This window comes from Chelmon rostratus, chromosome 18 (assembly GCF_017976325.1).
Source record: "Chelmon rostratus isolate fCheRos1 chromosome 18, fCheRos1.pri, whole genome shotgun sequence".
Lineage (NCBI taxonomy): Eukaryota > Metazoa > Chordata > Actinopteri > Chaetodontiformes > Chaetodontidae > Chelmon > Chelmon rostratus.
In genome coordinates, this window is record NC_055675.1 from 11,456,076 (window position 1) to 11,473,507 (window position 17,432).

At 43.9% G+C, this 17,432-nt stretch overlaps 1 protein-coding gene across 4 annotated transcripts in view; it reads left to right on the forward strand.

Moving 5' to 3' along the window:
* LOC121621661 (estrogen-related receptor gamma-like) overlaps positions 1-16,728 on the forward strand; it is a 28,432-nt gene extending 11,704 nt beyond the window's left edge. For all 4 annotated transcript variants that reach the window (XM_041958210.1, XM_041958209.1, XM_041958208.1 and 1 more), the window contains exons 2-8: positions 976-1,227; positions 1,353-1,510; positions 2,787-2,903; positions 8,611-8,721; positions 9,111-9,293; positions 14,207-14,476; positions 14,878-16,728. In XM_041958210.1, coding sequence (XP_041814144.1) covers positions 989-1,227; positions 1,353-1,510; positions 2,787-2,903; positions 8,611-8,721; positions 9,111-9,293; positions 14,207-14,476; positions 14,878-15,122 — 1,323 coding nt within the window. In that variant the 5' untranslated portion in view covers positions 976-988 and the 3' untranslated portion in view covers positions 15,123-16,728. The remainder of the gene's footprint in view (positions 1-975; positions 1,228-1,352; positions 1,511-2,786; positions 2,904-8,610; positions 8,722-9,110; positions 9,294-14,206; positions 14,477-14,877) is intronic.
* Positions 16,729-17,432: the final 704 nt, after the last annotated feature.

The following is a 17,432-nucleotide window of genomic DNA, read 5'->3' on the forward strand; positions in this document are numbered from 1 at the left end:
TTATAATGGAGGCGTTCTTAGAAACTAATTCTAAAAATATGTCATCAATGCCAAGATAAGGGACATGTGTCATGTCATTAAAAAAACATTTAGATAGCTGTCAACAGGAAGTCTTTAGTGTCCTTTTTAGGGATTTTTGAATTGGCTTTCCAACATTTAATCTCAGTTATTGCATTGTGAAGCATTTGTTCATGTTTCACTGAACTCATTTATCATGTGTCCACATTTCTAATATTTCCTAACAGTAAAAAAAAAACACTGTTGTAGCATTGTTGTTGCTGTTTTAGGCTGTAGTGTTTGACAGGTGTGATGAGTCTCAAAGACAATAGAGAGAGGTTAAAAAAACGAGAGAGAGAGAGGCGACGTGTTTGGATTGAACATAATGGCGATGATGACGCGGATGATTGCTGGTTTGGCTATTTCCCTAGGTTTGTTTAAGTCATCTCCTTCTTTGAAAACAAAGCAGTGTAATGGACAGCAGCTTTGCATATGTGGGAAATGACAAACGGCTGGTTTAGATAGGGCCGGGATGGATGGACGCATGAACGAGGATAGGTGGAGATGTGGAGATTGTTGCGGCATTGTGATACTGATGAGAAAAAAAGGATGTAGTTGAAAGAATGTGAGCTTCCTGTGCCTTTGTGTTTCTGGATGTGGTGTGAAAATACTGTATAATAAATAATATATATGTAACCATAAATTAATCATGGTAGTGATTTTTCCAAGCTTCTTATTACATGATTACTATCTGTGTAAATGATGCCTGACTTAATAAAAATAATCAAAGCCTGCCAGCCTGAAGGTCAGTTTCCAGTAATTAATATTAATAACAATACCAAGGTGACTCCTAATATAAAGCTCATCTGAAAGTCAGATCTCTCACCATTATGAATATGTATGACAATAAGGTGCATATGCAATCAAATTTAATATGTTTTCTCCTCTTTTTTCCCCTCTCTCCTCTCTCTTCTCCAGACATCTCGACAGGATGTCAGTGAGGGGCTTAGACCCCGCCTGTCCTTCCACGATAAAGCGTGAGCCCTCCAGCCCCAGCCCCAGCTCTCAGGGCGACGTCAGCCCGGCCCAGCCCAGCCCCGGAAGCTCGTCCTCGGACACGAACTCCAGCTACGGGCCCCTGATCAAAGGCCACAACCACAGCAATGGGCTGGACTCGCCGGGCCTCTACGGTCATGCGGCGGGGTTGGCCAACAACGTCGGAACTAACAGGTTGGTGTATGCGCTACGCTGTCCCTTATTTTGTGTGTTTCACCCCACTTCAGATGTTACTATCTGAGCACGGTCCTCTTAGTTTCTTCCCTTCACTTCCTCTCTGTCTCTCCACCTCTGTCCAGGAGGTTTGTGGAGGAGGAAAGTCCAGTGAAGTGTGAATTTATGCTGGGCACGGTGGCCAAGCGGCTGTGTCTGGTGTGCGGCGACGTGGCCTCGGGCTACCACTACGGCGTGGCCTCCTGTGAGGCCTGCAAGGCCTTCTTCAAGAGAACCATCCAGGGTAAGGGCGAGACAAACACACACACACACACACTCTCACTACAGGAACATGCTCAGTTTTATACTTAGTAACAGAGTTTATTGTGCATGGCTGATAATGTCTTCCTGTGTCATATAAACCTGTTTTACGAGCAACACGGTGCAGATGCAGTCGTTCCCTGAGCGATTGTTTTGGTATAAACATGCCTCAATCAGTTAGCTCACAGCTTCAGCCTCCTGCCTCTCACACTGCACAACAAAGACCTGTTTGCAAACAGCTGATATGGGGTTTTACTTACGGAGCATCGTGTATATAGTCAACATGTTTGAGTTCAGGCTTTAAATCTTCAGATAACATATGGTGCTGAATGTGTGTGCATTCGCTTCAGCCCTGAAATCTGTCAGTGGCGAGAGCCAGCAGCGTGCAGAGTCTGGGTTTTATAAGGATAGAGCTGCGCTCTGTCGGCTCGTGGCCCAGGTTAAGGACCTGGCAGGCTCCGCTGTGTTTAGGCCTCTAGAAGTTGGCCACTCTAGATGGGTTCAAAGGGCAAACAGGATCAGAGGCTGTCAGATCAAACGGGGAGATCTGATGTCTGGCTCATCAGCTACTTCCTGTTTGTGATCGAGGGTGGCAGCTGAGAGTGCCTGCAACTGGCCGATCGCCATCGGGCTTAGCGTGCATATTTGGCTGCCATGGCTCTTACTCCCAATTAGGTGTCGGGAGCGTGTTTTTTTTCAATGTGGCTACACTGACTGTGAGCGATAAAGCCACAATTAATGAGGATGTTTATTCTCGAGAATATGAAGGTGACCTCCAGCGATTCTACACGTGAAGTCCAGTTTACACATCCCGAGGAGCACTTCACAGCCCGTGAAAACAATCATTTAATGTCTTCGGTAGCGATGAAGGGAGCTTTGTCATCTCTGGCAAAATAACCCTGATGATGTCATCAGGGTCATCTTAGGTACTGCTTGAGATTACAAATTTAAACCATAAAGCCTGAGTCACAAAAACTGGAGGTGTGGAGTTTGGAGTGAGGACTTCCACTTTCCAGTTGCATTAAGGGAAGTGTAGGTTTTTGTCTCTCGTGAGTCCCCCAACTTAATGAAAGTTGCTGAATCACTGGAGTATCCCTTTAAGATCTCGTGTGTGACGCATTTTAATGAAATGTAAGTTTTGACGTCTGAGCCGTGAATCTCAACACGAGAGTTTTATCAGAATTGAACGAAGAGATGAGAAACAATAATACTGAATTACTGCTCCACTTAAAAAAACATGTTTTTTCTCTTCCCTCCAGGTAACATTGAATACAGCTGCCCGGCGTCCAATGAATGTGAAATCACCAAGCGAAGGAGGAAATCCTGCCAGGCCTGTCGATTTGTGAAATGTCTGGCTGTGGGCATGTTGAGAGAAGGTCAGCTATACACAGAAAATCACTTTAAGGGCTGGGTCAAATCATTGTTTGAGTCGCTTCTTCCAGGATTGATCGGTCGGCAGACTTGGCAGAAGTTCAGACCTCATCCTTCAGACAGTTGAGAAAAAAAAGGCACCCGGAGAGCGACGGCTAACACGAGTCTGCAATTTCTTTGTTGTGCATTCCAGGAAACAATACACTGATAACCAGCTGAGATTGTCTCAGTGTCTCACCTGATGGCATGTACTGTGGTTCTGTAGACTCCAGTGAAACCTAAAACTTTTGACAGTTAAACTTCCGCCCCTGAGTGCCAGCTGTGATGAGTGTGTGTGGGTGCGTGTATGGGTAGTAAACACAGGGCCGAACAATGCGTAGCTGCGTCTTTGAGGGGGTGGAGAGGGCCGCTAACTGTTCGATTGTGTCAGTCTTTGCTTCACCAGTGTTCCTCCAAAATAGCTTCTGGAAATCTGCCAGAGTGTGTGTGTGTGTGTGTGTGTTCAACACTGCAGGAGCTAGTGGGATAATGGAGCGAGCCGTTGCTAGGGGCTCCTTTTAAATGAAATGTAGGGACTTTTTAAAAAGTTTGAGATACATTTGGGGATTAATTAGAAAGGGACAAGCAAACGACACAACTCATCCTACTACGATGTGATATACAGCTGTTTTTTTTAAAATTTCTTATATAGAAAATACGGCAAATAATTTTAGCGACAACTTTTCAAATTCTAACATTCTTGTGCAGCTAATTTCTCCTGTGCAAAACTTCATTATGTGCGCTCAGAAATGTGGACAGAGCGCGGTGGCATGTGTCGGTAGCACACGGAGAGTCAGTGACAGCGGTCAGGTGCTCCTGGAGTCTGACTGTGTGCCTCCGTGGTGGCATATTGTCCAGATTTAGAAGTGACTCAAAAAGGAAAACATTAGCGACCTCCTACTGTACCGGCCACTTGCCTCATGCTGTGTGGGGCCAAGAGATGATAATAAAGAGGGGAGAGCAGATAAAACGTGTGTGTGTGTGCGTGCGTGCGTGTGTGGTGGACTGAGGGATTGTAACGATGAAGCATTTGATTGTTCTCAGGGCATCGTTTCATTCATGGAAGAGTTATTGAAAAGGAAAGAGATGCTTGCTTGCTAACTCCGGAGAATATGCAAGACAAAGTTCATGAAGTTGAACTTAAAATTATTTGATTTTGATTTTAAGGTTTGCTGGTTTAAATGCTGGTGTGACCAGGCCTTCATGCAAAGCTTAGCCTTAACGCAAGCCTCAACCCCAACTTAACTTATTCCAGAGAGAAAATGAACCGCAAGATCAACTTGGATGCACTCACTTTTGGTTTCACCTCCGAATGAATTCATAATGTGGCTGAATTGTTGACTTGTTTACAACCCGTGCGATCGTCTGACTCTCTTTTCTCGCTCTGTCAGACTTTGTTGGTTTCCGATTTCAGCAATTACCTTCATAAGTATAATGTTGTCACAACCGACAGAAGTGGGAAAGATCCCAGTTGTAATAAACCGGAATGATCCTTTAATACCACCTGCTCATCTCCAGCGTCTGTTTATCGCTGCTCTGAGTCTTCCTCAGTGTGTGTGTGTGTGTGTGTGTGAGTTATGGATACACAGAATTATAGCATCTTTACACGCGCATCAGTTTGCGTATATGAGTTTGTTCAAACACGTCTGCCTGCGCTCACGTTCATGCACACACCTCTGTGTGTTTTTGTGAGCGGGTGCGTGTCTGCCCTTTTTCTAAATTAGCCGCTTTTAATAGGGCAGGGGCATCAACAGCGTCCCAGGCCGCCTCTCAGCCCCACCCCCTCTCGCCACCCCCTTTGCTTTCCCTCCCCCCTCGTAAATTCCTCCAGATGCCTTGTGGGATTCCTGGACCTCCGTGAAATGCGAACTGCCCCTCGTAACTCCAGTCGTAAGCGCCCTCGTAACGCGCTTCACCGTGTCTCGTAATGCCCCTCTTCCCCGGAGAGGCCGCAGTAAAGGCTGAGACAGAGGAGCTGTGAGGTTTAATGGGGAGAGTCAGAGCCGTATTAAATACACAGCTAAAAGACATATAGACCCCGGGCAGGATTTGATTAAGCCCTGTTTAGGGGTCAGTTCTGCAGTTGGTGCTGCTTCTAAGGGCAGTAAAAACATGTATGTTAGCAAAATGTGTGCAGTATCTTAAAAATCTAATGTATCATACAGACGTAACTGTGTGATCCTGTATTTAAAGGGTTTATGCTCCTGAAGAAATGTGGTCAGTGGTGCAGCAGTTCCTCTATAAAGCACCTTCGTCTCCTTCTTTGTCTCTTCTTCACCGCCTCATCCCCGCTTCCTGCTGGCTGAAGTTATTTGGTCTCAGGTGCGTTAATCTGCATTCTGAGAAAAGCGTCAGAACAGAACGGACGGAGGGACTGTGTGCGTGCATGGCTGCCAACTTTCCAAATCCCTTTCATTTGCAACCAGGAGCAGCGCCACGGTGGCGTTGGGGGCAGCCATGCGTACGTTTGTCACAATACCTGAGAAGCGTGGGATTGTTTATGCTGGACACATGCTGGCGGTGGCAGCAGCAGCAGTGATGGAGGCAGGAGGTGGGGGGGGGGGGGGGGGGGGCTGATGATCAGTGGCTGATCTCCATGTTCCTGATCCTGCTGCGCCGTGTGCCTTTTGGGAACCTGTAAAGCCTCTCATGTGAAGGTCCAGACACCCTCAAAAGAAAGCCGAGTGATGAAAGTGGCAGAAAATAGATCAATGCCTGAGCGGCCCGTGTTTATCGAACTCTGATGGGCTGCACAGACGGACCGGGTGGAGGTGTGTGTGTGTGTGTCTGTTATCCACCAAAGCTATTCTTGGCCTTTTGGTTGTCAGCACATTCCACTGTGAAGAGTTACACTTAGCTCAGATGTGTGTGTTTGAATAACTGTCAGATCCGAGCACACACACACACACAGATGCGCCCGTATAAAACACGCTTTTCAAACAATATCGAACAGCCAGATTCTTGCGATTTAATCCGGTGTTTGCCAACAGTTTGTTTCAAATCTGTTGACGACGCGTACGTACGCACCCTCATCCTACGCCCACAGGATAATCCATGCCCACTGTTTGCCCCACATGGCGTCACCTGAGGGTGGGGGGGAGTTTACCTGGGCAATCCCTTCTTCAATATCCCACTCATCTTCTTGAATGCGAGCTCATCACTTCATTCTTTTAACCCTGAAACTCACATCTTACCATCGCGGAAATGTGCCGCCCAAAAGTATGAAGGAGATAAAATCACTGCCAGGATCATTCGTCACATCTCTCTTCATGAAAATAAATTATTTTATATATGAAAAGAATTTATTTTTTTAAGCTTTATTTTTTTCAATTGCATTCTCATATATGCACTTAGCTGCTTTCAAGTAAACTCGTGATAAAGACAATCTGCAATGAGAAACTAAACAAACTGCACACACTTATGTTTATTAAACACATTTACACATATACATGCACTCACCTATACGTTCATGCATGCATGCTCGAGCGTGCATGCTACACATGCATATATGTAACGCTGGTAACTGACCTTCTGATGCATTTTGATGATGTCGTTATAATTCCCCATCAACTAAAATGCACCTTTTCTCAAACACATCTTCCATATTCATTATTCACTGAGTCACTTTCTCAGTCATTTGTGCTTCTTAAATCATACGTTCCTGTTAAATTAAATCAGGGGCTTGTTTTTTCTTGCTTCAGTGCTTCTGAATCAATCATTTTCATCTTGACTTGGCCCAGTTGAAGGTTTTCCCAATATGATATGTTTGAATTTTAAATAATAATCGAGTTTTTCTTTTAAACCTCTTCTATAAATTTAAAAACCGATGAACACAGTGTTTAATAACTGAACTGAAGTGGGGTTGATGGTTGGTTGAACTTGTGTTTGATCTCATTATTTGTAATGTAACAGCAAGCTAAATGAAATGGGATTCAAACTATTAACAGTATTTCTGTTCTGTTGTCATCAGCAGATGGAGTTTGCTCCGGGATGGTTTTGTTCACATCTGAGCTCAGTAGTTGTTATAATTTCATTCATGACACTTTTAGTTCATGACCCTTAAAAGTAAAGAAAAAATCCCAATCTCAATTTAAATCCACCTGCTAGCTTTTCTCTGCCACTTTCAACAGTCATAAACCTTTATTAAAGGACCAATCAGCGTGGTATCAGATTCACAATGTAGCTAATCCAATTAATTGGATTTCTCATCCAGCCCCGATTCAAACGTCACACTTAAAGCCCCTGAAAACTTGGTTTCACATTTAAATTATTTCTCAAAAGTTTTCAAATGTTTATTATATGATACAACACCTGAGTGTGATGTTTAATAATTGTCTCATGTAAGAGTCAGCTGGCTTACAGTGAAGGTCACAGACTACATTCTCACACCATCACTTTGTTATGAGTGGTCCTCTCTTTCCAACTTCCTATCTCTGTTCACGGTACATTAATTAATAAAGCAGAAAGCCCATAAAACTGTTGTGAAGGCAATATCTTCGCTATGAAATGACTCAAAATAGCTTTTCAAACCAAAGAACCTTTCCATAAGCGGATACAACCCCACTGCACATTTTATATGTCTGATTAAGAGGACATTGTGTTATTTTACGTGGATGCGCAAGTAAGGATGAGTGCAGGAGGCAGCAGGCTCAAGGGGATGGAGTATCGCCGTGAGGTGTCAAGTTGGCAAATAATACCCTCAGAGTGTCTCTTTCAGACACGAGTGCTGCTATAGATCTATCCATGGCCGCTATGGCCGTTTACACTGTGTGGATCAGGTAACCCAACACCAAGACTAAAGGCTCCCTGAGTCACGTTCACACACACGCGCACACACACACACACACACGCACACACATTTTCTTTAGAGATGCACTCTGTGACTGTTTGTTCCTCTCAATATGTGTGTTTTCTCCTTTATGAACATGAATCCAATCTGCTTTTTTCTTATCTAAATGCCCCCTGTACACACACACACACACACACACACACACACACTCTTAAATCCCCATTGGCATGGTGACAAGGTTACCACAATGCTCGTTAAGATGAGCAGTTGTCATCGGCCACTCTTGCAGTTGTTGGGAGTCATGTTTCAGGATGCGTGCTGCTGTGCCGGCATTAGACGTGTCCTGTGCAGTCTCCTTGGGATCGTTAAGACATGGCAGCAGGTGATTGGGCAACGTCCCGATGGTTGACCGAGCTCCACGTGAAGCCTCTTTCTGACAAGTTAACTACCTGTTTGAACTGTGTCAAACACTCAACTGATGCAGAAAGTAACTTCTGCACACCGACTCCAAACTGGTCCAGCTCTTCAGCCAGCGCAGATCTGAGTGACACTGACAGGTCGTCCATTCAGATACGTTTGTTGTGTCGAGTCAGTGTGCAGAAATTACTCTTTTCATCAATACTAATGAAATATGGTCAATTACATTCCTTCATTTCCAAAATCCACAGATTTATTTAACCTTCGTTTCTACAAGTTTACTATAATTCTACTACTTTTTAAATGAAATGACTGAATTTTTGATATAAGCACCTTTCCTATATGTATGCATCCAGATGGGACTGTTGGTATTTAGCACTTATAGTAGGTCACACTGGTGTGTATATTTAGAGTGTGACTGTTTACAGCAAATGCATCATTAAGGTCCTGCGTTTGTGTTTGTGTAGGTGTGCGTCTGGACCGGGTTCGAGGCGGCAGACAGAAGTACAAGAGGAGAATAGACGCCGAGAACAGCCCGTATCTGCACCCACAGAATGCCTTGCCTCAGAAAAGAACATGTAAGCGTGCAGACTAAAGCTCACGTCGACTGCAGTCAGTCTGTGTCAGTGGACTACCAGAGGCTCGGGTTTATCTGTGTCGTGGCCTGCAACGGTCACATGATGCTGTCCATGTTGTCATAGCGTTAGATCATTTTTATAGCCGCTATCTGCTCATTACTATTCCAACTATAGTTTTTGTCCTGTGAAAACCACGTAACAGCCCTGTAATGAAGGACCATGCATTTTTGCAGATCCAAATCTGGAGATACGTGGTTTTCACTGGACAGTTTAAAAAATATATATATCATTATGTTACTCAGTTTGTGAGCTTGAATAGTCATATCTGTGTACAATCAAATAAAGTTGTTTCTAATAATAGAAATCAAATTTGGCTCCATCCCTCTCAGTCACTGTTGGCGGCGTGGTGGAAAACAAGGTGGTGTCTCTGCTGCTGGTGGCCGAGCCAGAGGGCATCTTCGCCATGCCGGACCCCACTGTACCTGAGAGCGACATCAAGGCTCTGACCACGCTGTGTGACCTGGCTGACAGGGAGCTGGTGGTCAACATCGGCTGGGCCAAACACATCCCAGGTACGTCTCGGTGTGAAACCCCGGGTCTCGCTCGCTCGCTCAGTCAGTCAGTCAGTCAGTCAGTCAGTCAGTCGTTTGCTCACACAATCCGCCGCACACATTAGCTCACATTAAGTCTATAATCAGATCAGAGGAGGAGATTGTTGTGACTTGCGATTGCCAAGACACTCGCCGGATGCCCAGAGGAGAGAGGCCGTGTTGGCACTGCTGTGTGTTATCTGTCAGTCATCCTCCATCCGCGAGTGTGTGTGCGTGTCCTTGCGTGTTCCTAATATATCAACCAGATGACCAGCGGGGCCACCTGGGCGTTTTAATTCATTTCCTGGGCCGTGGCCGCCTCTGAATTACGGAAATCCACCTGACACTTGGACCACACTTAGCTTCTCCTCTGACACAGGAGCGGCAGAAGGGATGTCCAGAGTTTTTTTTTTTCCTTTGGATGAGAGGGTGGAAAGGAGAGGGGAAGTGCGTTCTGACAGATTAGTGGGATTAAAAAGCTGGTATGCAGCTATGTTGGCGGATGTCAGTGTACGTGGTGGCAGCAGAGGTTTGCAGGTCTGCTTTTGATACTTGGCTCTGGACACCTTTATGACACTTACAAGTGACAAACAGCACTTGCACAAAATTTTTGTTAACAGATTAATCATTTCAACCATTTGTCAAGTGAAAATACAAATATCTGCTGCTTCCACCTCCTCAAATGTGCAGTTTGCAGTTGCAAATATGTAATGCTGGATTTTGAAGGTAAGCGTATAAAATGAGCACTGATGCAGCCATAAAAAGCATGTGAATGTTTTACTGTAAACATTATATAACTTTAATGGGGTGTTGATTGACACAGTGCACATAATAGATGTGATACAATCACACAGGGTGGAATAATCTCATTTTTCAACCTTAAAGCTTCTTAGGAGGGAAATGAAATAGAAAAACCGGATGTTAGGCAGTTAAACTATTAATTGCATATATGCCCTGTACCCTCGTACAGATACGGGCTCCAGCAATGATCCACGTACTCGAGGCGCTGTCATCACTTTTGATTTCTGTCCTGTTTTCTTATCGTCTTTTTTCCTCTAACTGAAGCTGCTTTATCAGCCGTGGTTATCCACACCCAAAACATCACCAGGAAAACACCTGGGTTTTTTTGTTGATGTCTTGTCTCTGAAATGCTTACAAAACAAACAAAGCAGGTGTGTGTGTGTGTGTGTGTGTGTGTGTGTGTGTGTGTGTGTGTGTGTGTGCTTGTATCTCTACTATATTTGTCCTCATATTTCTTCCGACACAGTGGATATGAAGCAACCATTTGAGTGTGTGTTAGTGTTTGGTGTCCCTCATCAGCGTTTCCATTGTTCTGTTAGAAAAGGAGGAAGAGCATCACCTCCTCCACCTCCTCCTCCTCTTCCCCCCACCCCCGGGCTGTTGCTGTCTGCCTCTTTTCTCCCGTAGCGGCTCTTTACTGTCAGAGCACGAGACAGACAGAGTGCGACTGATGGGTGTATTTGTAGCCCTTTGCCAGTGGAGGGTTTGGCTGGGGGAGCGGGGCAGCGGTGAGAGGAAGCCATACACACAGCAGACACCCACCTGAGGGGGGAGAGGGAGGCGGGGAGCCATGTATTCATCCAACTGTCAAGCAAATTTGACTAAAAGTTTTGAAATGTCACAAAAAACAAAATGAAATGCAACAAAAGATGCACTTCCATCAGGCGAGCTGAGGCACATAAATGGCTTCTTGTGGGCTTTTAAAGACCTGATCAGGAGCAGGCAGACTGTTACTGTCCATTAGTGTCAGTTTAATGTTGAATGCTCTCATCTAAAGATAAAGGAAAGGTTGTTGATAACATTTTAAGTTGTTTTGACTACTTCAAACTGTTTTTTTCTTTGATAACATGGAATATGAGGCAACATGTCTATATTGCAAAAACAGTCAGGGCACTTTTTCTCTGCTCAACTAATAAAGAGATTAACTGTTCAAACCATTAGATAAAGGACCAGTGTGTAGGATTTAGTGGCATCTAGTGGTGAGGTTGCGAATTGCATCCCACTGAACCACTGAACACCCCCCCCCCCCCCCCCCCTCCAAGCATGTAGGAGAACGTACACAGAGTCAGTATCTGGTTTGTCTGTAGAAACATGCCGGTGCAACATGGCGGACTCTGTGGAAGAGGACGCTCTGTTGACATACAGAGCTCATTTTAAGCTAATGAAAACACAATGATTCTTATTTCCAGGTGATTATAACCGTATGAAAACAAACATGAATATGACATTGCTGCCATAGTCTGCCCACACTAGTTTACAGAAAAAGGTAAAATTTTGTGAAATATGCTGATTTGTTTTCTTGCCGAGAGTTAAATGACCAAATTGATATCACCCTTATACTTGACTGTATATGTCTATAGCAGCCAGTTATCTTAGCTTAGCATAAACATTGAAACTTTCTCCTTTTCCTTTTGCTGGACTTGGCTGTCGCAAAGTCACCACTTTAGAGGTGCCAGTAGATTTGGTCATCTTTGGACAGAGCCAGGCTAGCTGTTTGCCCGTTTCCAGTCTTTATGCTAAGCTAAGCTAATTGGCTAACAGACAGATATGAGAGTGGTATCGATGTTCTGATTTAACTCTTGGCAAGAAAGCAAATGAGCATGTTTCCTAAAATGTCAAACTCTTCCTGTTATGATGAATAGAACAGATTTGTGGCAATCCATCGATAATGAAGTTCATCAGTTATAAATAACATTCACTTAATACATTATTTTATGCTCAGATAAGGTCTGGTGAGTATTTTTTTTACTTTTAAGATTTTATCAGCTAAGTCAAAAGAAATTTAGTCACATTTTATTTTATTGATCAGTGAAGGATTTCAGTATAAAATGAAATATATAATATTTAGCCTCTGGTTCGTTTTTTGGTCAGAAATATAATGGCATTAATCTATTCTGAAGATAAATTGGAAATCATAATTATTCATGAGATGGATGACCTGCCGACTCCAAACCAAATCAACCTATGGGTACAAATAAAAGTAACCTGAACCTGAATAAACTGGTTGGACGTTTTGGCAAACATACTCACACTGGAAAATAATGTCATTACAGCGACGTGGAGTTTTTGGTTGGCATCACTGATAAAAAAAAAAGAAAGAAAAAGAGAAAAGGGAGAGGCAGAGCAAGAAAAAGGATGAAGAACAAATGAGAGTGACTTGAGCGGAGATGACAGAGATCATGAGACAGAAGGCAAAATGCGATGAAGGGACAATGGCATCATTCAAGGAACAGGTTGAGGAGGTAAAAGAGACCAAGACGTCTCAACCGGCTGGAGACAAAGAAGGAAAGGTAGATAAAAGAGACATACAAAGATGGATAGAAAAAAAAGACTGCCCCCTCCTAGCAGCGTAATGACCATGTCACATCAGCTCTGGATGAGTGGCAGGCCACACGGCCCCCATCGCTGGGAGAACCAGGGTCCTGGGCAAAGTGGCCAGGGCCATCTGAGTTCTTTGCCCAGGGGGAGGTGAGTGTGATGGGGCTACTGTCCTGGCTGCTCCCCCTCCTCTGTGTCTGCTCTTATCAGGCAGATTGACAGTGATGTGGTCTGAAGTCTGAGGGCCAGACTGGCAGATGAGCTGGCTAAAGACCAACTGCCCTCTTTGCTTTTGGCCTTTTTGAGTCCATGCTGCAAGTTGGCTGTCAAATGTGTGTGTGTGTGTGTGCGTGCAAGAGCAACTGTGGTGTGACTGGCTGCGTGTTGTTGTTGATATGATAAAACTAACACTGGCAAGGCAATTTCCCTCTCCTTATTGCCCTCAGTGCCCTTCGCTTTGGAAAATAAAGCGTGGCCTTTTCTCTTTATTGAAGGTTTAACTTGTATATGTCCTTAAAATCTATCGATATGTTGCCTGAGATTTCATCACACTCACACAGGTCCCCGTCCCTGATCGATGGTGCCGTGCCAGAATACTGATCCCTATCGACCAATGAAATTGTGCACAGGCAGCGTTTCCAATCAATCAGGGAGCGATAGTGGGGAAAGGGGCGCCACTGACGTCCCCGTGGTGATTGTAAAGAGCAATGGATCCTGATAACAATCACTGATGGTGTCAAAAATACGAACGCCTCCCCTTCCTCCCCTCGCTCTGTAAAATCATCTATTTAATTACAGTAAACGTGTGTGTGAGTGTGTGTATGCAGGTTTATGTGCGGGACGTGAGCGGGTTTAATCAGGCTCCTGTGGGGTGTAATTGTCAATCAAAGTGGGTGTGTCCAACAGAGTGTAATTAAATTCACCGCTCATTCACTCCTCTGTCCTTTGTTCTGCCCTTTGCAACTGAAACACTCTGCTGCAAGAATATTCTGTATCATCAGTGATCTTATAACATATACTAATTATTATTTTCACATTTTGTCAACCACTGACAAAATCCGCCTACCAACACCTCTAAAAATTAGGAATTTATTGATCTCTTTGCTGTCACCCAGTCCAGAAAAACAAAAAAAAAAACAGTCTAGTCTTAATGCTAAGCTAAGCTAACCAGCTGCTGGCTCCAGCTTCATATTTGCTGCACAGACATGAGACAGGTATCAACCTTCTAATCCAACTGTCAAGCATCTTCTAAGCATGCTGGCAATTTTGGGGAATCATTCATGTTCAACAGCCTTCAATAATCTGGATCCTACAATTCCCATGATGCATGTCCTTGATTTATCAAGCAGGTTTCACATTTCTGTCATCCGCACTTTTAGAAAGCTCCCTCAAAAGCCAACGAAAACCATATTTAGCTGTTTTTACAGGCAGGTTACGACTGTATGACAGGTAAAGGCCTTTATGTGTAAAATGCTTCCTCATGTGGAGCTTCCCTTTAAAATCTTCCCTCTCTGCATCCCAGTAACGGGTCCATTGTTATCCTCCCATCTTTCCAGGCTTCCCCTCCCTCTCTCTGGCTGACCAGATGAGTTTACTGCAGAGCGGCTGGATGGAGATTTTGATTCTCCGGGTGGTGTTTCGCTCGCTGGCCCTGGAGGATAAGCTGGTGTACGCCGAGGACTACGTCATGGACGAGGAGCAGTCGAAGCTGGCCGGGCTGCTTGACCTCAACAACGCCATCCTGCAGCTGGTGAAGAAGTATAAAACCATGGGGCTGGAGAAGGAGGAGTTCGTGGTCCTGAAGGCTATTGCGCTTGCTAACTCAGGTATGAAGTTACTTATTACAGAGATCGGGCTCTCTGGCTCCGTATCTGCGCAGATTTCTATGGATGGTCGGTCAGTTGACTGGACCGCTAACCGCTTTTGGTCTACGCTGAAATATCTCAACAACTATTGGATCATTTGCCACAACATCATGTACAGACATTCACGGTCCTCGGAGAATGAACCCTTTAACTATTGAGTACTTTGGTTTATGAGCAAATACCTGCAAAACTGAAGATGTTAGCAATGCTAATGCTAACATATTACTAAGATGGTGCAGAACATGGTAAATACCAGCATGCCTGTGTTAGCATGCCTGACTTTAGCATCGCAGAGCCAGCTAGCTTAGCTGTAGACTAAGATGTTGATTCGTATTTACCTCCACTTCCATCTCTCCTTATAGACTCCATGCAAATTGAGGACTCAGAGGCAGTTCAGAGACTCCAGGACGTCCTCCACGGTGCCCTGCAGGACTACGAGGTCACCCACCACCCAGAGGACCCCAGGAGGGCCGGCAAACTGATCATGACCCTGCCTCTCCTCCGTCAGACGGCCGCTCGCGCCGTCCAGCACTTCTGCAGCATCAAACAGGACGGCCGCGTGCCCATGCACAAACTGTTCCTCGAACTGCTGGAGGCCAAGGCCTGACCCGAACACAGACAGCCACCAGCTTCGTCCCGACCCCCAAAACCGGGGTCGGGACGACCGGAAGTGAAGGATAACGGGTAATGGTGTGGTTTGACACTATGTATTTGTCCATCTCAGCTTTGACGGTAAACTTTTGAATCTGCAGGCGCTCTGTAGGGAAGCAGCTGGAACATTTTTAGAGCAAGACCCTTCCGACTCCCAATGAAAGTTTGAACGGAAGCGAATGCGGCGGGTTTAATTTGCATTTAGCATCTTAGACGGCTGTGACACTCCTCTAAGTGTGTTGACCCGATTCAAAGGTTGAAGACGGACGGACAAGCAGCATACGAGCAGAAGAAATCGCCTTCTAGAGTTATTTACAGTTACATGCCAAAAGTAGAGCTCCTTTTGTCAAAAGACCACCTGATACTTGAAGATCCTCGTGGATTATTTCGTCCATCTTGAAGCCTGTTAATCTGCATTCTAGTGCATTTAGAGAGCCTTTAAATGATTTGATTTTCTTTGTCCTTTTTGTATAGAGAAGGTAAATGTCTCCTAACAGGTAAGTCTTGCCAAAGAGTAAAGACTCATATTAATGAATAATACCAGCATAGGTCCACAATAATATAATGTGGCCTGTAAAACATTCACATAAACCTGCATCTCTGCTGTGTTGTGTATCGCAAAAGTATCTATCCACTTCATTCATATATAGACGATTAAAGGGAAGCAAGTGAGCAGTCGGAGTCTCATAAAACAATAATCGGCCTCCTGATCTTTGAAGAACATTTCAGGGAAAGAGTACCTGATGTCATGGTACAGGTGTACGACAGCAAAGTGATATTTATTTCAAAGTGTCTCTGTTCGTTTGCTGTTTTTTTTATTTACTAATGTGGCATTAATGAAGAGTAGATTAAGGCAATTACAGTGGGTAATAATTTTTTAAAAGATTTTTAAATGATACCATTGTAAGATAATTTTTTACTAGCTTCTCTGCTACAGCACTGACACATACCACGCATACCATATCATGACATTCAAGGCAACGTGATTAGAATTGGAGTACATACTTGAAGCTCATATGTCGTAGAGTTGTTGTAGACCCATAGATATAACTTTAACTATGTAAAACGGCTGCCATACTGTATAATCTGGATAAGGGAGGCATTTGATGTCCTTTCAATGGTAGAAGTCTATGTGTAGGATGAAATTTGTGCACTACTTTTCCTTTTAGCCAAAAAGTTTGGGGAAACCGGTGATGGAGGCTCTGTTAATCTGTTAGTGTGTTTTGTGTGAAGAGTAATTATATCTGAAATTTGTCTTTTTCCGCACACGTCAAATGAAGGGATTAAACTCTGAAGGAATCTCAGTACAGTGAATAAAATGCCCACGTCTCGCTCCTTATTTCACTCAAGGTAACGTGACACTATAACGTGCATATTTTTGTGACAAGATGATGGCAGCCATATGCCGGTTTAAATGTATGTACTGTACGTTTTTGCTGTATATACTGTACGTCATGTCTTACGCCAACAGAGATGTTTAAAGATGCAAATAAGCTTTGTTTGGATGAGCTGTGCCGTGCTATTTCATTCTCAGGTGGATTCTTGGGCAATAAAGATCATCCCCTTAATGCAAATGTCACCTGAGTGTCGTCTTTTTCAATGAGGAGAGAGAACAGGCTCTGAAACAAATCCATTAGGCTGGTAAGTCTAAGTCTAATCTGCACCGTCTGACAATGGACTCTCATTTTCAAATGAGGCCCATTATGACACATTTAGGCCATCAGAGCCCAGTTGGATGGAGATTTATAATTAACAGCCATAATGTAATGAAGTCCAGCAGTGGCTCTAGGGAGTGCTGGTCATCAGATGCCTGTTGAGGCTGATGGAAGCAGAGACAGTCGACTCATCGCTTCATCATATCATCATCCTGAGAGAGACTAACTCCATCATCACCATATATATTTATATATAGTTTTAGGTAAAAGTAATAATATTTTGGCAATGCTCAGCTTTAAACTTGTCTATTTAGCAGTTAAAAGCAACATATAGACATGTAATAAATTGTTTATCATGACGACTCATTGAGCTTTCTTAACTCAAGGTCCACTTACTACATCTCTTCCGGGGCTTTCAGCAGCATCTTGTGGCCTTCGTGGATGGAGTTTGCTCAGTTGTCATGGAGCATGAAGAAGTCTGCATAAATAAATAAATAAAATTGCATTAAGTACTTTATTAATAAATATGCTACATATTTCATAGTCTATGTCGACATATTTCATACAATTATGACTATGACATTATATTGATAATCATCTATTATTTGTTA